Genomic DNA, 25496 nt, shown 5'->3' on the forward strand with positions numbered 1-25496 from the left:
TTAATGTTACAATGAACGAGAGTTATAGCACAATTTTCTTTTGATTGAACTGCAAAAATCGATAATAATGTGCAGTCAGAGTAGACCATATGCTTAATGTCAAGAGAGTTTAAAAAATATGTATTGGTTAAAATCCAATAAATAAAGTAGTTTATCATCAAAATGTGGTACGTTTCCAAATCGTATGACTCCCTAACGCATTTTCTGATGATTATTGATCAAGAAAGCACGTGAAATTTCTTTTTATTATGGCCAACATCATATTTTACAGATCATCGTGTTGAAGCATATTGTGGCATTTGGCGTGCAGACAGAATAGACCATGTGTCTCTAAGAAAAATAGTTGAAATTACATTATTCTTCGCAATCCTTTCCAAATCAAAATATGTTTGTTTAGTAGCTGTTGGGCATCATATTAAAATGTACCAATACCCGTTTTATGAAAAAAATAATTTTATCAATTATTTAAGAATTGTGTACTTGGTTCACTCTGTCTGAACGAATTTTTGAAAAATGCCAGTCCTCTGAATAAATTATTATGAACTGTGTAACAACAATATTCCAAAAACGCACCGAACTATGAAAATACATTCATAAGTTGTTAGCTATTACATGTTTAAGTTAAGAATTTTTAAATAGCTCATTAATTGACTACCCTTCCTGTGATATTGAACTGTTGTACTTGGTCCACTCTGACTGAACATAAAAATTGAAAATGGAAATCAACAGTGTAACAACAGAAATATCAAATTTCAAACTTCCTGCTCACATTATACATCACTCCTATTAACTGTTGTCCTATTTGCGCATTATTTTTTCATCAACTATGTAAGAACTTGAGTGTGAACTGTAGTTGGTTGAAGATTTTCCAAAAACCTTTCAGTCAGAGTGGACTAAGTACAATTAATTACTTAGCAATTTCTCGGTTTTAAGCTTTATTTTACGTTTTTTTCGCGACCAATACAGAGAGATGCTATGATGAATAGTTATCAAGATTTATGGCAAAAATTCAAGAACATTAGTTGAAAAACTCAAAACTTATGGAGTTGCAAACTTTAAAATCGTTTTTCTAGAAATATAGTTAAAGACACATGGTCCTCTCTGACTTAACGCCGACCATATAAGATATTACACACTAAGAATAAATCACAGAATTAGGTGAAATTTCACAGAAATCTCAACAGCAGAATTTTCGTTGAACTGTTCGGTGATTTTTTGATTCACCGAACATACTGTAAATAATAAAAATGCTCATTTGTCAAATTCATCGAACATTTCAATGATTTGTTTTATAGATTTTCACAGCACTTTCCGTGATTTTTTTACAAGTTTTCGGTAAATTTTGCTGCTTCCTCAAATCAAAACCATAATAAAATAAGTTTTTTTTCCAATTTGAATTCGTATTATTTATTAATGTTCAAACACTGGACAATGAGAGGGCATAACACGCAAATTGATGGGACGAAAGTGGCTGTTGTCTTGTATGATCGTTCATGAGATGTTGCTCTACCCAACGCGATGACGGATCCGGTAACTGCAATTCAACAGAATGACTGCAAAACATATATTATGGTTGGGAAATTAGCACTTACTGTAAATACCAGCAACCAACATCTCCCACTTCTGTTAAAAATCTTAAAATCTTCATTTTTTGTTGTTTTGCTGTTTTATCTTTAGCCCGCACTTAGCAATATGGCCGGCCGACTACTGGTTTCACAGAAGTTCGGTAAAAATCGCAGCGTACGGTGGAAATGTTAATGTTCACCGAACCTTAATGTAAAAATTTCACAGAATTTGGTAATTTGTTTGCATTCACCCAATTTTCTGTGAATTTGTGACAGTTAGATTTGAAAACATCAAATTTCACAGAAAGATCGGTGAAAACATATTTTACAGTTTAGATTCGGTGAATAGTTTCACAAAATTCTGCGATTCATTCTTAGTGTGTACAATTGAATAATACATTTTAAGGCTTCTAGCTAGAAACAAGACAGATCTAACGAGAGACAATCTGTGTTGGAAGTGTTGTTCAGAATTCGCCATAGTTCCTCAAATAATCTCCCATTCATAACAAATGTGATCTGAAACCAATGTCAAACTGCAAAGTGTTGCGTATGCTGAATGAAATTTGCAGTTCTGGGAATGTCTGGGTATTCGTCGATCAAAAGAGTAACTCTGAATTTCTCAGAGTTGCTCTCGATTGCACAGTGTCTTACCCCAAGGTTCTCTTCATGTTTTTGGGGTGTTTGATATCGTAAATAACAGAAATATTATTGCATACCGTAAACCGGGGTCAAATTGATCTTCGGGTCGAAATTGATCAGACGTTTTGACGCAAGATAAAGCATGTATTTAATAATTTTCTTAACATTATCGTATAGTATCAGATTCCAACAGCACGATACTTGCAAAGATACTACTTAGAATATGCTTAATCTTGTAGAAATACGTCTGATCAATTTCGACCCGACGATCAATTTGACCCCGGTTTACGGTACTCGTTTTCCCCATTTTGTTTGCTTTTCGAAAACCTATTTTTTACCCATTATGACAGGCTTCGAGAATGGGCGGTTCCATCACTTAATCTCGGAACAGATCACGAAGAAAGCTTCGAAATCTCATACGAGGATCATATCTATGTTGGTGGATATGAAGAAGTTGATGCCCCAACAGATACTAACAAAAGAAAACGCAGAAAGACAGAAGTTGTACCAAATAACAAGGGATTGAAAAAAGCCAAAACTGACCACGCAGATACAGATCATGACTACGCCTGTTCGCAAGAAAAATATCAAAAATTACTCAAAACTGTAAAATTGCTGAAAAAGGAAAATATGCGACTTCGAAGCAAAACTTATTCACAATCCCGAACCATAAAACGGAAAGCGGCTTCCGTTCTCATGTGAAAAAAAAGGCTAAAACTTATCGAAAGCGAAAGCTTAGTGGAGTTGGTAAAGTGACTGATACTCTGTTCATGGAGTTGCAGCGGAATGCTTCAAGAGCTGCCAAAGGTGCGAGGTACTCAGAAAAGCTGAAATCGTTGGCTTTAAGAGTGTATTATTGCTCTCCGCGTGCTTATAGAGAAATGCAAAGCGTTTTCAGACTTCCGAGCGTATCGTTGATAAAGAAATGGTTGCAACGCATCAAGATCGAGGAAGGTTTCAGTGTCAATATCCAGACACTCCTTCGTGAAAAAGCACAAACACTGTCGAAAGCAGAAAGAGTTGTATCGATTGTGGTGGATGAGATGACTTTGCGACCAAATTTGACTTACCATGGAAAAAGCAAACCGGACGTGATTTTGGGATTTCCAACGAAACTCCCAGGAAAGGAACACCAAACAGATGTGGCAGCAGCGTCTGTGCTAGTTGTCATGATAAAAGGCGTTGTGCTAGGATTTAAACAAAGTATCGGCTATTTCTTTAGTCAGAAGGGATTTAAGTCGGATGAACTGCAATCAATCATCTTAGAAGCGGTGGATTTCATACAACAGGCAGGATTCTTCCCCAAGCTAATTATTTGCGATCAAAACTCGACTAATCGTTCACTCTTCAGTAAGCTGGGAATAACTGTAGATGTTCCATACTTCGAGCATAATGGTAACAAAGTATACGGCTTTTATGATCCACCTCACCTGCTTAAGTCGTCGAGGAACAATCTCATACGTCACAACGCTGTTTACGAAGAAGCGGTGGTAATGTGGGACCACATAAAGATGCTCTACGACCAAGACTCCGAGCAAATTCCAAGAGCAGCTCCGAAATTATCAAACAAGCATATATACCTTCCAGCGTTTGGTGAAATGCGTGTGGGTGTGGCGGCCGAAACATTGAGTAATTCAGTGGCAGCAGCAATAAAAATGTATGTTGACACATCCGATCTACCACCGGAATGTTTAGCAACAGCTAAATACGTTGAAGGTGTGGATAAACTTTTCGATTGCTTCAACGCTACGGATAAATCTCGCAAACAGAACAAGGTAATTCCTTACAATTTTTTTTTATTTAGAAATTTATGGCAAATGTTATCAAAACTATTTAATAGATTTACTTGAAACCAATCACCGAAAACTCGGCTCACTGGGAGTATCTTCAAGATATGTCAAATGCGCTTGGAAGTCTCCGATTCGTGGATAAAAAGTGCGAAACGCTAACTGACGTAAGTGAGAATAGAATAGAATTGAGTTCACAGTTTGAATATTTCGTTGCCTATTTTTCTGTATTTTCAGGAAGCAAATCTTAAGCCTTTGCCAAAGCAAAGCAGAAAACCTTGGTTTATTGAAGGCTGGTTGCTTAATATCAGCAGTTTAAAAATGTTATATAATGATCTCTCGAAGAACTTCGGCATTGTAAAGTTATCGACCCGAAACTTAAACCAGGACTGTCTGGAGAATTTCTTTGGAATAATTAGAATGGCGAATGGAACAAACAATCGTCCAGACGTTTTTTCCTTTATTTCAGCATACCGAGCAGCTGTAGTTAACCAAATAATGCAACTGAGTGAAAAATGTAACAGTAAAGCGGATCCAGGTCAGCACCTTTTGAAACTTGGCGATTTTAAGCAATTCAGCCTTCAAATGACAAAGCAAGAAGTATTAACGAAGCCCTCACTTGAACTGAACACAAATCTTGAAGAGTTCGACAATGCTCAATTTAATAACATTTCGTACACATCTGGCTGGATAACATCGATGATTACCCATGAGACTTGCGCTGAAAATTTGAAGAACGATGACAGTGTATGCGAAAGTGGCTTGTCAAAATACAAAAATTCAAAGCATCAGGGTACTAGCAAGAAATTGATGGGATTTTTATCTTCGATTGTATCGGTTTTTAACGAAAATTTTGACATTTTTTTATCCAAAAGTCCCGTGGGCGTTAAACATCGTACAATCGATTGTACGTTACAAATTGATCGAGAAGATGTATTGTGCAGCCAATGCCGGTTGTTGGTTTGCGATAAATATGTAAATATGCTTATGAAAGCCAAAATCAAATCGCTAAATGAAAAGTTTCAGGCGAGAAAAAAGGTGACTAAGAAAAAAACCCGCACCACAGGAACTGAGAAAGCACAAAAGCTGAATATTTGTTAATTTTTTGCTGGGTAATCCTATATAAAAGTGTGTACATATACAAGTGAACAAGAAATACCCAAAAATGTTATCTAAGACTGTCTATATGTAAATATGTGATGTTTTACGTTTATAAGTGAATATATAACTTTGTTAATATGTAAATATGTAAATGTGTAAACATGTAAATATGGAAATATGTAAATATGTAAATATGTAAATATGTAAATATGTAAATATGTAAATATGTAAATATGTAAATATTTAAATATGTAAATATGTAAATATGTAAATATGCAATTATGTAAATATGTAGATATGTAAATATGTAAATATGTAAATATGCAATTATGTAAATATGTAGATATGTAAATATGTAAATATGTAAATATGTAAAGATGTAAAGATGTAAAGATGTAGATATGTAAATATGTAAATATGTAAATAGAGTTTAAAAAAGATAGTTTAAGTTAGAGTTAGAGCGTGGTTAGAGTTAGAGTTTAAGTAAAAGTTTGTTATTTTAGATACATAAGTTTGTAAATACGTAAATATTTGGATTAATTCATAAGTTTTATTTTTGAATATTGAGATTTTATTACATTCTTTTAAAATTTTGATACTTAACATTTAAATTTGTAAGCATAAGTTTGTAAATATGTGAAAATAATAGCTTATATGTATGTAAACATGTTTTTTAAATATTGAGTATGCTGTTGATTAAAATTCTATGCAACTCGGTGAGCTGAAGTATATTTTCAGTCTAGAATCCTGGAATCCGAAAACCTGTAGGAAAATAATACTCGTATTTTTAGTTGTTACGTTGTCTTCGTCATGGGTTTTTAACAAAGCTATTGTTTGTAGCTTTCACAACAATACGCGCTGCCAACGTCCAGTCGACACTTCTGAATCATCGCGACGAGTCAAGTACCACTTCTGGTGCTGTTTGTGTTATTGAGATCGGAGAAACGTCAGACTCCTGCCTTGGCTGGCGACGGTTTCACTCGCGACGAATTCAAATCGTTGCGTTCGATAAGGGGGAAAATCGACAATATAGCGCATTTAGTTCACCACTGGACTATCGCACTAGTTTTCACAAGGGCGAAATTGCAAATAAAAGTGCGCGATTGCATCCAATCGGCTACGTGTCTTCACAGCACTTATTCAGCATACTTCGAAGAAATAGTGCGCCGAAGACATCAATTTGATTTGATGCAATCGCGCAGTTTTATTTACGTTTTCGCACTTATGAATATTCAGTGCGCAGTCCAGTGGTGAACTAAATGCGGTATATTTCCAACCAAGCTGAAAACGACCAAGTTTCAGAAAATTTGGCCGACAAAAACCGACCCCAAGCCGAAGCAAACCAACCTGCTGATAATACGCAAAGTCAGTTGCAAACTTCATACATATTAATCTCCGTAACCGATTGAGCTGATATTTTATTTTATCTTGCTAGAAAAATCATACATCTCAAATGTATGTTGAATATGAAATTTTATGTTGTGTTTTATTCTTCATACCAAATTCTGAAAAAAATCATAGTGGCTCAGAAAAAGGTGTTCCTCGTTTGAAATTTAAAAAAATCACATTTTTTAATTGAAAAATCCCAATTATCAAAGACATATTTATTTTATAAAATGAACAGCGTAAGCAAGGGTAAACAAAAAAGGTAAGTTATGAGTGAAAATAAAACTATATGATACAGTTTCAAGTCATTTGGTTGAATGCCATTTGGCCGAATTCCGTTTGGCCGAAAAATGAATGGTGAACACAAGTGATCATGCCAGAACAGTGACACCACATCAGTATATCTCGAAAGAACAGCCTATGATATAGAGAGGACCGTTTCAGCGCCAACTTATCCTTGAATGATAAAACTAGAAATACGCTAATTGCTGTAAAACACCACCCCGTTCATTTTACCCCTCCTGTTCATTTTACCCACAATTCCCCTACCCAAGTTTTGTGGTGATTGGAAGTTTAATCGGGAGTTATGATCTAGTTTTGTTGCTCAGTGAAAATTGTCAGTGACAGAACAACGAACGCACAAGTGAAATAATTCCTTTACCAAAATGAATTTTATGATGGTCCCTCAATAGGAGGCAATCAGTGAAGTACTAGATTGAAAGTAGTGAGCTGGATTTTTGTATGGTGAGATGATCAATTCTCCATTTCTGCAATGAAATGGTGCAAACAGCGTAGGTTATATGATTTATTGACTAATTTGATGCTGTTTGAGCAAAAGTTTGGAAAACTGTGTTGCTGAAGTTGCAGGAAAAAATAATACAACAACACAGTTATTCAAACTTTTGCTCAAATAGCATCAAATTAGCCAATAAATCATATAACCTACGCTGTTTGCACCATTTCATTGCAGAAATGGAGAATTGATCATCTCACCATACAAAAATCCAGCTCACTACTTTCAATCTAGTACTTCACTGATTGCCTCCTATTGAGAACTTTCGAAATTCACGTTGATTTCACTCATTGAAAATGAAAATTTTATACTCTGGTAATGACAGTTAAAATCAGCCGTGATATCAAATCAAAAAACATGATTATCGCATTAGGTGGTGTTGACTGTGACCAACGGACGATTCAAAACATTTATACCAGTCGACTTGTTGTCTAATTACACTGTCGAAATTAAATGCGTAAGAACGAAAAAATCTTAAGGACGTTTTCAAGGATAGCAGTTTCCACTTTTTGATTGCACAATTTGTACTGAGTTGTACTTCCGTTCCGTGATTCGACCCACCATGTGTTTTAAATTTTATTTATCTAAATTTTATACAGAAAAGCTCAACCTATTGATATCATTTTCCTAATAAGCGAGCTGTGCAGGTAAGTAGGTGTTACTAGTTATATATACAAACCCTTTTTATTTTTTTTTCTTGATGTAATAATTTTCAGGACTACCAGAAACTGGTAAACAATACTCGAGATGCTGGCGTCGAGTAACTGTTGTGCATTTGTTTTCAATGCTTTCAACACGCTTGATCTCCCGGCCCGCATATACAAGAAAGTGATCCATTCGGCAGTGTTGATTGCTATCAAAGACATACCGCTGTGGCCACGGATGTGGCAGTACCATCGACGACAGTAGCAGCACCGACGAAGGAGCAGTGCGAAATAGTGCGATTAATGATGATCTTGGCCACCATGTGCACACTACTTTGACGAGAACATTCGCCGCGACTATGTTTGGATGGCACGGAGATAGATAGAAATGCAACGGAGAACGCTTTAGCAAAACACCAGCCAAGTGCTTCACAACAGTAATGAAAATCGTTATTTCCAAGATTTCACACCTATCCAGTTCCACCCGTTCCAGTCATTGAAACCGTCATCGGAAGAATGTCGTGTGAATCAACATAACCATGGAACTCAGCTGATTCAAAACCCTTAGGATGACCCAGTAAGTTTGCGAGAAGTATGTCCCGTCTGGTGTATGTCAGCTGGCCAGCCAGACCTGATCAAGGGTCTGATGCATCGGACAGTTAGCTGGAAGGCATGATAATGTGATGTACATCGGTAAATTCATATGCTAATATTATTTGGTTTAATGAACACATTGATTAAATAAAACAGATATATTTATATTTAGTTAGTTTGTATATTAATTCTATTTACATCAAAGTGTGTATCTTCTCATCCTTTCTTTTATTCACATATTCCCAAATCAATCTTCCTTGAATATGTATAAGTAAAATCGAAGACTACTTTATCAGACTACTACCAGCAGAGCCGTTATACAAGAACCGTAACAGCACCAGAGAGCTTAACGGTACGATTTCTAATCATCACGGGCACCTGGACCTTCGAACTTGGCAACCAGCAGAACGGTTGAACTGGATCAGATTGTCCTACAATTTCTTGCGGGAGCCTTAATCCACATATTTCTGATAGAAGGAAACCAGATGGCGATGGCCTGGCGGATGGCGTAGATTTGGGCGACATAACCACAACTAAAGACGCGGACCCGGATGTCGACGCTGGCGAAATTTTCCTTACCGAGCAGCAGAAGCGGCTCCTGGAGCTTATACTGTAGAACCTTGGGCTCGATCTGGTCCAGCTAGCAGTCGTTCACTCGCAGCAGACCTTTTCCTCGCTTGCAGTTCCCAACGGTGGTCGCGATAATCTTGCGTCCGAAGACCTGGACAGCGTTGAAGGGTTCCTTGTGGGCCTTCGCCATGTGTGATTATGAACACAAAACCTTTATAGCTAAATACTTCTCTGAACTGACAACTGCTATGGATAGTCCGACTCCGAGGCATAGTCGGATATGGCTACATTTTTCGTTTCTTGCAATGGACAATATTTGGTGGTGGAGAGCTAATCATAATACAGCAGTTCCAGCTCTTCTGTGCTTTCCTGCGGTTTGTGAGATTGGGGCAGGCTGCATGCATTGAAAGTGCTTATACAGTTCGCGATCGATAACATTATTCCGACCTGAAATCTGGACGAACATTTGAAAAGGGCCTATCTGCTTTTTGTAAACAAACATGTTTTTGTCTCTGTAGGGCCCATCTGCATCCACCCACGCACATCAACACCCTTAACAGATAGCTTGAAGAACACTCTTTCTGATAAGGGTGTTGACGTGCGTGGGTGGATGCAGATGGGCCCTACAGAGACAAAAACATGTTTGTTTACGCAAAGCAGATAGGCCCTTTTCAAATGTTCGTCCAGAAATGTATCAAAAGTGCCAATAAATTCTAAGCAAATATTACAGTTTAACTTTAAAAGAATTTTTAAAGATCAAAGGATATCCTTACCTAGAATTAATTGTAGGGCTACCGAGCTACACGGTTCCGAGATCATTTTTGAAATGATTCCAGTTTTCCGCTGAGGAATACTCAACAACATGCACCTTGCTGCGTATTCTCTATAACCGCAAAGTAAAAAATTAGGGAATGAAATTTGTTTGTTTTATTTGAATAACTTACCTGACTACTAGTTCAATATATTCGCACTCTATTCACGGAATTATGTACAGATATTCCAATAATTCTAAGCAAAAATCTTTAAAAATCAATGCCAACAAAAAGTCGTAAGAACAAATTTCTTGAGTTTGACAGCTTCTGTTCCATAAGACCTTCTGCTGACATAAGGTCGAATGCACACTTTTTCATATTTAGGTATTTTTTTTACATTACGACCATTTTCCGACATTAGGTCGAATGGACAGGATTCAGCGTAAAAATAATGTTGTCGGTTAGGTCGAAATGTTTAAACTTTTTTGAAAAAAATCGGGATAAACTATCGACACCAAATTTTTTTCACGCATCAAAGAGTATACAATCTATCGTTCAAAACAATAAACTTAATTTCCTAAATTTTGTTACTTACGACCTATTCAAATCGAACTCCAGAATTTTTCGTGGCCACCACTAAAACTTGGCATGCAAATAAAAAATTACGATTTAAAAAAAAAAGTTCCTTACTCACGCTAGTCTGGGCGAAAAATGAGCATCCCTAAAAATATTTTTTTTGCAGAACATAAAAGTAGAAGAGTTGGGTAGAAGATCCCTGATTTTTTTTGACGTAGGACTACGTCTCTCTTTTCTATACCGGGTGTCATTCTAAATTTTCAGAAATCAGCCGCGTTACGTTTAAAGTGGAGATTTTGAGCGTTAATAGCTCAGCCATTTCTTGTTGAATTTTCAAAATTTTGGCACCAATCGAATGCAAATCTTTACACCAATTATGTCCAATAATAATATTTGCTGTTTTTCAATAACAAATTATTGAAAAATTGGGAAAAGTGAACCCATGTTTATTCCAGCCAATCACGATCGAGCACATTTTGGAGCACATTTTGGATGCTCCCGTCGAATATAAAAGCTACTGCTTCTTCGCATCTTCCCTCATTTGCCTTTGTCGTCTCGAGGTGAACGCATCGAACGAGAGCTGCCCACTTTCATCGTTTGCGTTTTCGCTCATTATTCTTTGACGGCCGTGTTGGCTCGGCGTCGGTGGTTGTCGGCAAGGGTGCTGTTGCACATTCGCCTTCTAACCGTCTAACGCGGCAGACGAAGGAAAGAATACGTTTCATCGATTGCTCGGCGGTGGTGGCAGAGGCAGCAAAATCCACAGAAAGATCAGCGACATACGAATTTGCGAGTTGCGTCGCTGTCCTCGGGGCTCGGTCCTTTCGCCGATTGATTGGCGGTGGCGCATTGCTGATAGCATCAGGAACATCCAGGGCAACAAGCGGCGGGCCAATTTTCGACGGCGTTCAGCATTCAGCACGGAGGAATCCAACACGCATTGCGTGGCATGATAAATTCATGTCATTTTTTGTCTAAAATCGTCCAATATTCAATCGGTTCTTTTCAGGACCATAGAAAATTATTCATCAAGAGTTGTGAATCAGATAATTATTTCATTCCATCATGGATCGGTAAAAGTGTGGTGCAACCGAAAAGTGAAAGATTGAATTCTTGGTGGCCCCGCAAGAATGATGATGCCGGCCACTAATGGTTCCATCCGGAATTTATCAACCCTATCCGAACCATTTTTCGTGAAACATCGATAAATTATAACGTTGTTCGAGTTAAAATGATCTTAACCTTACAATATTTTGATTACTTTATTCGTTAAATGGAAATTTTCTCATTTCTCGGTTGATTAACCGTTTCAAGCGTCTGGTGCATGCGGGGCGGGACATGCAAATAAAATATACTGAAAAGCCAGCCGAATGGGAGGAGCTTCATCTGCTAATCTAGGGCATAAAAGCTGCTCCCTCTGATTTCTTTCGTCATTTTCGTTGGATCAGTCAAGCAGGGTGGATGTCACCTCCACACCTGAGCACTACCCATCGGCGACTCTCGGCTATCGTGCTGATAGCGTCATGAATCTTATCCACGGCAGAAAGCGGCCTACCAATTTTCGGTGGCATCCTGCAGGATTAGCACGGAGAAAACCAACACGCATTGCGTGGCAAGGCGGTTTCATGCCATTTTCTTCCTGAAATCGTTACTTTATCAAACGGTCCTTATCAGGATCACCAAAAAATGATTCTTCAAGAGTTGTAAATCAGATAATTTTACTCCATCAATCGAGAAAAGTGTGGTTCACCCGAAAAATGAATGATTGAATTCCGGCCACTAATGGTTCCACCCAGAATTCAGCAACGCATTACCCTATCAGAACTATTTTCCGTAAAACATTGTTTAACTCTAACAATTTTCGAATTAAAATGATCTAAATCATCCAATATTTTGTTTACTTTAACGCTTAATGAATTTTTTTTCCATTTCTGGGTTGATTAATCGTTTGAAGCGTCTGAAGCAGGCGGGGCAACACAACACCACAAATTTCGTCGGTTTCCTGCAATAGGGGCACAACTCAAAAAATGTGAATTTTCAGAATAAGCGTTTGAAAATTGGCAATCATGAAGCACCTCCTGCAAATTCACTTATTTCTCTCATCATTTGACAAAAGTAAACAAATTTTGATTGTTGTATCATTGAAAGGGGCTGAAGGACTATCTGTTTCATGAATTTTTGACAACTATTTTTCAACGACTATTGAAAAAGTTGACTGATTTTGAGTTGTGCCCTTACTGCGGAAAATTGGTGAAAATGCCCAAATCTCGCGTTTCACAACGAATTTTGGAACGGGTCTTTGTGAGATGAAATTTTACATAGTTTTTCATCATTTGCCATCAAAATCTCAAAAATGACAAATTTTGAGTTGTGCCCCTATTGCAGGAAACCGACGATTTATGCTTCCTAGCTGGGGCTCAATTGAATGATGTGCCTTGACTGAGGCTGGAGCTGAAAATTAGTAAAAGCTCGAGATCAGTCTTACCCAACCAATCACAATCAAGCATAGTTCTGTGAGGCGACACGACGAAACTTATATAAGTGGTGCACACACTCATTTCGATCATTTCATCGGCACACATAGCAGCGGACGGACAGCACCGAGCGGCAGCAAGATCCCAAAAAAGATCCGCTTCAACGGATGAGCAAGCGGGTGGCACCGCCCTCTGTCCAACGAAGCCTCGATTCTTTTCGGATCCATCGGCGGTGGAGGCAACAGCGGAAGCAACATCCAAAGAAAAATCCGCCTCGGCAAACGAAAATTCGATTGGCGTCACTTTTTGTTTGCCGGGGCCCCGATTCTTTCATGGATTGTCGGTAGCAGCAGCAGCAAGATCCCAAAAAAGATCCGCTTCAACGGATGAGCAAGCGGGTGGCACCGCCCTCTGTCCAATGAAGCCTCGATTCTTTTCGGATCAATCGGTGGTGGCGGCATGGGTTGCAATGAATTATACCAAAATGGTTCTTTTAAGGGCCCCAAAGCTTCCGAAAGAGTTATTTGGAGCATTATTCAATTATTTCTAAAAATTCAACTAGTTCTAATTTTTATAGTTTAGTTTATCGATAAAGTTTAATTTTTATACTAAATATACACCGCTGTATATTTGGTATTTGAAATTCCAAATTTACTGTCAATGTCATTCCAATCGAGTAGGATACCTGTCTAATGCGCTTTAAGGTTGAAGGATTCGTCATTGACATAATCGTCATCATTGAAAGTTCGAAAGCAGTTTTCTCATTCTAAACTGAAATTTCTGCAGTGAAAATAAGTTCACTGTACTCCAATCTTCAGCCGCAATACAGTGAATACATTTTCACTGCGGAAATTTCAGCTTTGTACGAGAAAACTGCTTTCGAATTTTCAATGATGACGATTATGTCAATGACGAATCCTTCAACTTTAAAGGCATTGCTCGGCAGCATCATCGTCATGATACGGGAATCATCATTACCAGCAACAATCGCCAGATTTCGAGTCTTTAGCATATAGTGATTTTACTCTGGCCGTTATTTCGTCGGTTTCCTGCAATAGGGGCACAACTCAAAATTTGTCATTTTTGAGGTTTTGATGACAAATGATGAAAAACCATGCAAACTTTCATCTGACAAAGACCCGTTCCGAAATTCGATGAGAAACGCGAGATTTTTGCATTTTCACCAATTTTCCGCAGTAAAGGCACAACTCAAAATCAGTCAACTTTTTCAATAGTCGATGAAAAATAGTAATCTAAAATTTATGAAAGAGATAGTCCTTCAGTCCCTTTCCATGATACAACAATCAAAATTCGTATACTTTTGTCTAATAATGAGAGAAATAAGTGAACTTGTAGGATGTGCTTCAAGATTGCCAAATTTCAAACGCTCATTCTGAAAATTCACATTTTTTGAGTTGTGCCCCTATTGCAGGAAACCGACGATTTATGCTGAATAGATACACGTTTACTTCATCTGTGAGCCCCAAATTCTTTATTATGCGTTAAAAATTAGTCCTACGTCAACATTGCGGTTATGTCTCAGACATTACACACTCCTAGTTTTTTTAAATCGGATCACAGACGGCTGAGAACGAGCTGTTCAAACTTTTAGTTCCCACTTTTTTTCCTATCACGGTATTTGGAGTGTTAAACACCTTTCGACTTGCCTTTCGATATTCTTGACGAAGGAACGTAAACCATATCCAAATTCAGCTTTTAAAACAACCATAAATTTCCCCTAGAAACTCTTCAACAAATTTCCGGATGAACTCGAATATTCGGAGGAATTTCTCAAGGGATTCTCGAAGAAATTCCTAAAGGTATTCACGGGAGAACTCTCAAAGGAATTCCTGACCAAAAAATTCTCAAAGAAATCCTGAAGCGACTAAGGCTAGAAGAATTACGAGAGGAATTCCTAAATAAATCTCGGAGAAACTTCTCAAAGGATATCCGGCAATGCTTCCGAAAGGATTCCCGGAGCAACTTCTTAACACATTCCCAGTGGAACTCCTGAAAGCATTTCCAGATGATCTCTTGAAGTTATTCCCTGAGTGATCTTCAAGAAAGTTTCGGATGAACTCATCAAGGTGTTATAATAGGTACATGTCTAGGAGTTATAGGAAAAAATCTTAAAAGAACTCAAGCAATACCGTAGCAACTTTTAAAAGGGGTTCTAGGGAAAACTGCAGAAGGCATTTCCGTAAGAAATCCTGAAGGAATCACCGGAATACCATGCATCATATAAGATACTTGCACTGCTTTTCATTAAACCGTTTTTTTTTTTCTAAATAACCTACCTTGGCATACAGTTCTTCCAAGTCGTCCGCGTTGGAAAGCGGCCGTTGCTTGTTTTTGCCCCACGACGGTAGGGACCGCGTCCGGTAGGATGTACTGCCGCAGTCCTCGTCCGTGCCATCGCCGCCACCACCCGTGGAACTGTCGTTTATCACTGGATGGATAGGTGCAACGAATGAGAGATTTTTGAACCAACAAAAAAACAAAAACGAAAAATCAACATGAATTCAATAATACATAAAATTTGAAATTTCACAGTGTCATGGAAAGGAGTGGGTGGGAGAATGGGTCAGTTTCGCGCGATGGAATCCCAGATGGAATAGTTGAGCGTTGGTAAATATGTCCATTATTGTTTGCTACTCACCCCCACTGGAGGCATAGAGTGGATTAATGGCCCACATGGATTTGTGGTGCACCAATTGGCCCTGATGTTGCTGCTGCTGCTGCTGCTGGTGATGATGTTGTTGCTGGTGGTGAAAGTGATGCTGTTGGATTTGATGTTCCCTGTAAAATGAGCACGAACCAAAAGGACACGTGTCATTAAAATGCGGATGGAAAAATTAATATTTGATGGGTATGCCACATTGTTTAAAAACGGTATTTCATTTTGTATGTCATCATCATATTTTTGCATTACAAATTAGTAGGAACTAGATGTATACGCAAGCAATTGTATCTTTTTTATAATATGAACTCATTTTTAATCGGCTATTCTTACATGAATTTATTTGTCGAACATAAAATTCATCACCACTCCACCTTTGCTGCTTCGCCTTTCAGTTGAGTGTACACTGTACAGAGCTGATACCGCTACAAATGTTCCGGCAATAATGTTCAGTGAATATTGTTCATGCCAACCGCAAAGCAGAACAATTGACAGGATTTTGAACAAATCGTACTCCGAATTGTTTCTTTTATACCTTGCTGGGCGATGTTAAACAGTGGGCATAGGCAACTCCTAGCGTTAGAGTGTTCGTCGAAGTGCTGCTTCCACCTTTCGATCTCAACACGTATCTTTAGAACGGCACAACAATTCCATTTTGTCGAACGCTACTTCTTCCAGGTGGCGTTTAATTTCTCCCGAAAGATGCAGGTCTGCTACTTCCGCTTCTGCAATGTACCACATTCTGCCGGGTTCCATGCTGCAGCATTACCACCCGCGCTGCATTCTTTTCCTTCCAAACCTTTCTGATGTCCTCATCATATCAATAGCTCTATCGTTTCGTCGTTTGACACTTTCCTCATCAGAAGAAGTCAGATCGCCATTTGGCAAACGAAGTTCACTCGGAAATCCTCAGATTTCGCAAGGATTTTGTTTAACCGACTGACTTCACTCAAACTGGAAACATTTGTACAAAGGTTTTTCCAGCCGGATCGTTCAGCAGACCGGAGAGCTTTCCTGTAGGCCTTGCGAGCCAACCTGAAAGCCCCCGAACCAGCCGAATGTCGTCTGTTCTAACTTTTTCTACATTGTTTCCTGCGTATCGCCAGATCAGAGTTCCACCAAGGGGTTCGTCTTGTGATCTTCACAGACCGTAGAGGGCATGCTTCTTCAAAAGCTCTATGATGAAGGTCGTTGTAATATCAACGGCATCAGCTAAATCACTTGGAGTGTCAATGGATGGTGAGTATCCATGAAATTTGGCCGTAACCGAATCAGTAAAAAGATCTCAGTTTGTCGCCCGGGGATTCCTGAAACGCACTGTTTGCGCAGTAACATTTAAATGTTCAAAAAAGATGTAGCGATGGTCAGATAAAGACTCTTCATCTGACACATGCCAATTGGTCAGCTCGTGACTAATTCTACTAGAGCAAAACGTTATGTCTAACACTTCCTCTCTAGCACATACCATGAAGGTTGGGTGGTTGCCTACGTAAAGTAATGTAAGATCTGTACTACTTAAGTACTCCATCAAGCTGGAGCCTCTCAAGTTAATGTCTGAGCTGCCCCAGATGATATGGTGAGTATTAGCATTACTGCCAACAATTAGCGGAAGGCCTACAGTATGCGATGACTTGTTTGAAAGCATCCGTAAGGGACGGTTCATCATGCGGTGAATAAACCGAATAATAGACGTATTTCCTGTTGAGGTTTCCAACAGATACATCTCTGGTGGTTAGTTCAGAGATGAGTGTAGCAACTATTGCGTTGTTGACAAGCACACAGGCTCGAGGCATGACACGCGAGTTTGCCATTTCATGTTTACTGAAAGTAGCAAAGTTTCCTAGATAGAAATTCCCCTTACGGAAGTAAGGTTCTTGGACCAAGGCCACTTGGGCTGAACCATGTTGCATAAGTCTGCAAAGATTGATTGTTGCTGTTCTTTTATACTGAAGATTGATCTGAGCTATCCTAATCGTAGCCACTACCCAAACTAGGCAAGATTAAACTCTTCGCAACAACAGCACAACAAAGAACAGCAGCAACAAATCCAGATCGGTATCGATTGGAAAACGCCAAAGGCGAGGATACACAGAATACACTGTGTAAATCGCATAACGCGAAACCATATAGGTGAAAATTTAAACTAATTATCCCGCCCTAATTTAGCCTCAAATGAGACTAAAGAAGGGCGGCTGATTGTCTCGGAGAAACACATGGTCCACTGCACCATTGCTCCGGTTTGCGCAGTGTGGGCAACATACTGTTGAGGGCGCCCTGGTACTCCACAGGCTCCGTTAGCGGTTAAGTTTTTTATTAGACCCCCCCTAGCCATTCATTCCTAGGCACGGACAGCATAAAGCCGCATCACACCATGAATTAGGGGCCACCTGTTGGTGGATTCTTACACCGAAAAAGGCGGTCCGTAGTGTTATTCTTAGCCAATAGGAGGCAATCAGTGAAGTACTAGATTGAAAGTAGTGAGCTGGATTTTTGTATGGTGAGATGTTCAGTTCTCCATTTTTGCAATGAACTGGTGCAAACAGCGTGGGTTATATGATTTCTTGGCTAATTTGATGCTGTTTGAGCAAAAGTTTGGGTAACTTTGTTGTTGTATTATTTATTTCATGCAACTTCAACAACACAGTTACCCAAACTTTTGCTCAAACAGCATCAAATTAGTCAAGAAATCATGATACCCACGCTGTTTGAACCATTTCAGTGCAGAAATGGAGAATTGAACATCTCACCATACAAAAATCCAGCTCACTACTTTCAATCTAGTACTTCACTGATTGCCTCCCCTTGAGACAATCGCTACCGACACAGCTATCTAGGCTGATCGAGAAAAGAAGTTAATATTGATGATCAATTTCATACGGGCTCGAACAGCCGTTCCTGGGTTTCGGTTGGCTATCCGAAAACCAACAACATTCGTGTTGAATGATTGGGTAGTTCTTAGAGAAACTGCTTGACAAATTTCATAAAATGGGACACGATCGGTGAAGTACTAGATTTGCTGCAATGAGCTGGATTTTTGTATGGTGAGAATCTTTAATTCTGCAGCAAAATGGTGCAAAAAGCGTAGGTATTGTAAATATTGCGTAACTTACTGGATCCATCCATTCCCCGCCATCTTAGCAAACTACAGTAAAATCACTTGGCATATTCCGCAGCCACACTATGAAGGCGACTTGCTCCGCGAAAGCTCCTCTCCTCAACGAGGCAGCTTCACATTGACACCGTCGTCATGGTGCTGGCTGTCGCTGATGCTTGCTAGGGGACGGACACGTAAGGGGAACAACAGTAAACTATATTCACACCCCACAGGTTTTATGATTCTTTGTCTTTGGGTAACCGTGTTGTTTTCTCCATTTCTTGCAACTTAAACAGCACAGTTACCCAATGTTTTGCTCAAACAACATCAAATTAGACAAGGAATCATAATACCAACGCTTTTTCCACCACTTCGTTGCAGAAACGGAGAATTTACCTTCTCACCATACGAAACTTCAGCGATCGCGTCCTATTGTCAACAAAAACACCAATTTGGAATTGATTTAACCCTTTGGAGCCGGAGGGGTCATATATGACCCCAACATAGAAACGACTGTATAAATTCACCAATTCGATAAAACAGAATACTGTCTTCGGCAAAGATATTGCAAATTGAGTTCTCTATTAGAGAAAAATTGGAATATTTGTGTTTGGGACTTCATTGATAACCTAGAACATCCTGAACACCATGCAAATTGCAAAAACGAAATAATTGACATACCAGTTGTTCTAAAAGCTGAATTTGGGTGTGGGTTTCGTGTATATGTATCCATTTAGCCTTTATAAAGAATATCAAAAGGTATTTTATATTCTGGGATGTCCTAGGTGCTCCAAACTGTCCTATAGTGAAGTCCTTCAAATCTACAAGAATAATTTTATGTATTTTCGCCACAATTAAAAGCATTGCATAACCTACTGGGATCCGTGAAGCTCTTGACATCTACTATGACATTTATAGACACTATAGGGATATTCCAGGTCAGCTAAACTACCTTGGAGTTCAGGACTTCAGGTCTACACTCGTAACAGTATCCATATCTGCTATACTGAAAAACGCTGCATAATCAACTGCAGTCACTGGAACAATCTGAAGTCTACTAGCTTATTATAAACTTTTGGGACATCTATGGTCGTCCAAACTGTTCTATAATAAAGTCCTTCAAATCTACAAGAACAACTTTATGTGTTTTCACCAGTCCTGCAAAATATCAGTCTCAGTGCCTGTTTTTCAGCCGAAAATGAATGACTGCGGCGGTCGTTTTCAGTTCCTCGATGTGAGAACTGACAGAGTCCGAGAGCTCCATTCGTGAGCGACCCAACAAGATCAATTCCCAATCATCCACACACTACTCATGCTGAAAGGCCATTCGTCTCAAGCGGTGGCTTGTGAGAGTGAGTGCCCTATACGTTAGCACGGGTGAAAACACTCAACTACAGAAAATTGAATGGAAATTTAGCCCTGTCAGCTCTCGCTTTCAGCACGCTGCGTGCGAGTGTGAGTACCTATTTCATTTCGCTCCCGTGTTGCTGATCGGAAAGCAACTTTGACAGGAAAACCAAAACAGAGAAAATGAAAAAAGCAAAATATCGCTATCATAAGGGCCTGTCGAAAAATTGCAGCACTGGTTTTCACCATATATAATAGTATTGTATAATCTGCTGGGGTCCGCGGAGCTCTTGAAATCTCAAATGTCATTCAGAAACACTATAGGGATATTCCAGGTCAGTCAATAGAGTTCAGCACTTCAGGTCTACACTCGTAACAACAGCCACATCTGTTATACTGAGTAACGTTGCATATTTATCCGTGGTTACTGGACCAATCAGAAGTCAACTTTTTTATTATAACCCTTTGGGACATTCAGGTTCGTCCAAACTGTTCTATAATGAACTCCTGCAAATCTACAAGAATAACTTTAAGTGTTTTACCATAAATAATAATATTGCATAACCTGCTGGGATTCGCGAAGCTCTTGAAATCTCGAATGTCATTTAGAGACACTACAGGGATATCCAGGTCAGTCAAACTACCTTGGAGTTTAGGACTTCAGGTCTACACTCGTAACAGTATCCATCCATATCTGTTATATTGAGTAACGCTGCATTATCAACCGCAGTTACTGGAGCAATCTGAAGTCTACTTTTTTGTAATAAACCTTTGGGACATTCACGGTCGTCCAAACTGTTCTATAATGAAGTCCTTCAAACCGTTAAGAATAACTTCATTTGTTTTCACCATAAATAATAGTATAGCATAATTTGCTGAGATCCGTGAAGCTCTTGAAATCTCAAATGTCATTTAGACACTATGGGAATGTTCCTTCCAGGTCAGCCAAACTATCTATGAGTTCAGAGCTTCAGGTCTACACTCGTAACATCATCTATATCTGACATACTGAGTAACGTTTCATAATCAATAGCGGTGACGGGACCAACTTGAAGTCTTCTATATATTATTATGAACCTTTGGGACATTGAGGGTCGTCCAAAATATCCTGGAGTTTAGCTCTTGATAGTAACAGTTGTTATTCTCACAATGAACTTTAGACTATAATCTGTAATCCCCCTGGCATATCATGAGTCATTTCAAGATAGTTTTGAGATATTCCAGATCCACATCACTACTCAGGAGGCCATAGCTTCAGGTCTACACTTGTGATAATAGCTTTTGCCACTACGTTAAGGTGTTACATAATCCTCTGTACTTACCAAAGCAGTTAGAGAAACAATGGGCGTTGTTATATATTTTTGGGATATTATGGGCTCCTTACTGTTATGAAGGTTAGTTGATAAAAACAACCACTGTTACTTTCAGAAGACTTACTGGACATGATAGATTACAAATCGTAGCTTTGTAAAATGAAAGAAAAAAGAAAATCGTGTTAAGTACTGTTCCTTTGAATTCCAATTCTTAGTGGAATTCAAAGGAACAGTACTTAACACGATTTTCTTTTTACTTACAGATATTCCAATACCAAGCCCAGGTACATCACCATCAAAATGAAAGAAGTTACCGTTACACCCACAGACTTTAGGATCTAAACTCAAGAACTGTTACAGTTTGGATGACCTAGGATACCCCAACTCATCTGATATTAAAAAAGAAAATCGTGTAAAGTACTGTTCCTTTGAATTCCACTAAGAATTTGCATCTTTTGACAGATATGTATTTCGACCTCAACTGTAAGGTCGTCTTCAGTGTTTTGTACTTGACTCGACTGATCTGATATTGTCTATTGAATTTTCAGAAGACTCACTGGATATGATAGATTACAAATCGCAGCTTTGTATAATGAAAGAAGTTACCGTTACACCTGCAGACTTTAGGATCTAATCTCAAGAACAGTTTGGATGACCTAGGATACCCCGACTGATCTGATACTGTCTTGCTGGACATGATAGATTACAAATCACAGCTTTGTGTAATGAAAGCAGTTACCATAGACTTTAGCATCTAAACTCAAGAACAGTTTCGATGACCTTGGATATTCCTACTGATCTAATATTGTCTATTTACCTTTTAGAAGACTTGCTGGACATGATAGTTTACAAATCGCAGCTTTGTATAATGAAAGCAGTTACCGTTACACCCATAGACTCTAGGATCAAAACTCAATAACAGTTTGGATGACCTACGATATCCCGACTGATCTGATACTGTCTACTGAACTTTCAGAAGACTTACTGGACATGATAGATTACAAATTGTAGCTTTGTATAATGAAAGCAGTTACCGTTACTCCCATAGACTTTAGGATCTAAACTCAAGGACAGTTTGGATGACCTAGGATATCCTGACTGATTTGACATTGTCTATTTATCTTTCAGAAGACTTGCTGGACATGATAGATTACAAATCACAGCTTTGTATAATGAAAACCGAGTCAGTTACACCCGTAGACTTTAGGATCTAAACTCAAGAACAGTTTGGATGACCTAGGATATTCCGACTGATCTGATACTTTCTTTTAAATTTTCAGAAGACTTACTGGACATGATAGATTACAAATCAAAGGGTAAAAAAATGCACAATCCAGAAGTAATATCCAAAGCATATATCATGTATGAAATTCTATGAAAATTTTGATAGAAAAAAAATCTGTTTAACTTACCTCTGTTGCTGCTGTTGAAGGGCCTGCTGCTGTGTCGGATGAATGTATTGTGTTATTTGCTGATGTTGGTGCTGTTGTTGTTGTTGCTGCTGCTGCTGTTGTTGATGTTGTTGCTGCTGCTGATTGTAATATTGTTGAAGAGTTTGCTGCTGATGGGCGTATTGACTACTCTGTTGATGCTGCAATTGGGCATAATGGGCATGATACTGTTGTTGTTGTTGTTGCTGCTGCTGTTGCTGATGATGGATGCACTGATGATGATGCTGATACTGTTGTTGCTGCTGCTGTTGTTGTTGATGATACGCATGCGAATACTGCTGTGGTGAACTGCCGTATTTGCCATGATGTCCGGCGGTGTTACCGGCACTGCCTCCAGCAGGATGACATGGTATACCGGTTGATGTTACTGCCGTGCAGTTTTGCTGGTGTTGATTGCTGTTGCTACTGCCGCTGTTGCTCGTCGGGGGAGGAGGTGCACTATACTGTGGTGGGCATATCCCGATGGACAAGGGCATTACTAGCTGGTTCGAATCACTGGTTTGAGATTTGGGCACGATCGAGTTGTGCGATACTGTGGAAGAGAAATAGGATGATTGGTTGTAGCGTTGTTGAATTTGTTGAGCAACTGCTGATCATTGCTGGAATTTGGAAGCAATTTGATGACCTAGCATAGCGCATAACATCCGATTATCTCTTTGGTGTCACCTGCAAGTCAGAGGTTGTACCCCTCAACATAAAAATAGGATAAAACAGCTGAACTTCAAACTCTACCTAGATGAATTACGGCGTTGCGTATAAAGACCGAGGCAGACTGAGTATCGTTAGTGCTGAGAATGTGCCAGATGGGATTTTTCGAAGAATAATTCTTTAAAAATGAAAAATTGTATAGTGGTTGCCAAAAAGCACGGAATACGTAATTAGCGTAGATCCGCATCTTATAAGAAACAGAAATCGTTCTGTTCATCTTTTGCGGATATGAGACGAGATCTAAGGTCTTTTTTTACACGGGTAGTTTTTCTGCTTTAACTCGGTCAATTTTGAACCTACCTATCTGATTTTCCGTACACAGGTAGTACTAACCGTGTCTACCTGTGTACAAATTTTCATGTGTATTGGCCCAAAATTGACCGAGTTAAAGCAGAAAAACTACCCGTGTAAAAAAAGACCTTAGTGTATCAGGCACAAATGCACAGCCAAAGCGTCAAGAGGGAAGTATTGTCAACAGTAGATTTAAAACTCACAAAACTTATTGTACCAATCACAATTAAGTGGTTCATTACCGCTGCTTCCGGTGTAGTAGCTCGAGCTGAGTAGTTTCCGCGTCCGTGGTTGTAGCCAACAGCAGAAGAACAGTGTCGCTAGGATGACGATCAGTATCACAATGGTCCCGATCAGGATACCCCAGATCAGCGTCGGTAGGCCCCAGATTGACTTTGCCGCGGTGGCCTCAATCGGATACATCCGGGCGGTTAGCGTCACCGACTGCTGGTACAGACCATTGGAGCTGTTGAACAACAGGACGTCCTCCGGCCCTGCGAACGAGGGAAGAAGAAATGTAAGGTTCAAATATGATGAAATGTACAAATAAACAGACAAAACATTCCCGGGTAGAGAATAATAACGTTCAAGTCCGAGATTCTAACTTTCGTGAGAAGTTCTAGCTAGGTAAACTATCTCCAGCAAAAATGAAATGCTGAACTTGCGTGTCATGTCTCGAGCATGTGTGCTTGCCAACAACGCAATTATCCCTAGAAAAATTTAAATTATTCATAGTTGAATAATAAATTGGTTCGAATCACTTCTACCCGGATATGTTATAATGCTATGCAATAAATTTGTAAATGTGAGCTCACTGTCTGTTGCACAAAAATTTACACAAAAAATCGCACAATCCGATCTACAAGAACAATGACTTTCCATACCAAAGATTTACCTGGAAGCACGACAAAATCTTCGGTCCCGACGGAAGTACCAACCGTACTGCTAGTCGTAACCAGCGTGGGTGTCTGGCTGGGTGACGCGATTGCAACGGAGGACGAGCTTACATTGAGTGCGTCAAACGGAAAACCCATGATGGAGGGCACTGCCAACCGTGGCGGAGAGGATGGGACCGACGACAACGATGACGTTGTGGCGGCAACTGATGGGAACGGAGGCGTTCCCGACTTGTCGAACATGTCCAACGCATTCAGACTGGCTACGTAGCCAGACGACGACGACGACGGCATCATGACGGGGTGCTGCTCTACGATTTCGATGACCGATGGTTTGCCGCCAAGAATTGCAATTTGGTTGGCGCCACCGCCGGCCTCACCACTGTATGAACACAACACACTTGTTGCTTGCTACACTTGTGAGGTTTTGATTCGTAAAGGATTTACACAGATTCTGTTTGTAGTTTCATCGAAAGTGTATGTCGCGCCGCCAGTATGGTGGAAGACACTTGCCAAGCATGGTTTTTGCGTGACTAAAGTATCGATTTTGCAGTTTATTATTAAATTATTTAGTCGTATGATGCTACGACGGTGATTTTGTATGACGAACTGTGTGTGTCCAGTGCAGGGCGAATTAAATAAAATCAAGGGATTGCTATTTTTGTTTTATTCGTAATCGGTTTATGGGATGGGATGGGACTTCAGATGCAGTGTTTTTTGTGGAATTTTGTTCGGATTTTCAGACATCAGAATGAGTCTTTGGAACAAACTACATATCTAGATATTTCTGTAAACTTTTTAATTAGCGTAACCGATTTCGGTTCAATCCTTTTTA

The 25496-nt window shown here is 39.3% G+C and overlaps 1 protein-coding gene and 2 long non-coding RNA genes across 8 annotated transcripts in view; 1 reads left to right on the plus strand and 2 right to left on the minus strand.

Annotated features, from left to right (window-relative positions):
- The window catches only part of LOC115256309 (BMP-2-inducible protein kinase), a 60111-nt gene that overhangs the window by 11777 nt on the left and 22838 nt on the right, over nucleotides 1-25496 (minus strand). For 5 of the 6 annotated variants that reach the window (XM_062856936.1, XM_029854541.2, XM_029854542.2 and 2 more), the window contains exons 2-6: nucleotides 24661-25194; nucleotides 24008-24259; nucleotides 22728-23298; nucleotides 15541-15680; nucleotides 15179-15330 (exon numbers count right to left, since the gene is read on the minus strand). In XM_062856936.1, coding sequence (XP_062712920.1) covers nucleotides 15179-15330; nucleotides 15541-15680; nucleotides 22728-23298; nucleotides 24008-24259; nucleotides 24661-24958 — 1413 coding nt within the window. In that variant the 5' untranslated portion in view covers nucleotides 24959-25194. The remainder of the gene's footprint in view (nucleotides 1-15178; nucleotides 15331-15540; nucleotides 15681-22727; nucleotides 23299-24007; nucleotides 24260-24660; nucleotides 25195-25496) is intronic. The other variant, XM_029854544.2, reaches the window with a different exon arrangement.
- On the plus strand, nucleotides 7822-8680 carry LOC115256310 (uncharacterized). Its single transcript, XR_003892554.2, has 2 exons — nucleotides 7822-7918; nucleotides 7988-8680. It is a non-coding gene; the product is annotated as an uncharacterized LOC115256310 (long non-coding RNA).
- On the minus strand, nucleotides 8797-10447 carry LOC115256311 (uncharacterized). Its single transcript, XR_003892555.2, has 3 exons — nucleotides 10024-10447; nucleotides 9853-9962; nucleotides 8797-9526 (listed from the first exon to the last, which is right to left on the minus strand). It is a non-coding gene; the product is annotated as an uncharacterized LOC115256311 (long non-coding RNA).

This window comes from Aedes albopictus, chromosome 3 (genome assembly GCF_035046485.1).
Source record: "Aedes albopictus strain Foshan chromosome 3, AalbF5, whole genome shotgun sequence".
NCBI classification, from domain to species: domain Eukaryota; kingdom Metazoa; phylum Arthropoda; class Insecta; order Diptera; family Culicidae; genus Aedes; species Aedes albopictus.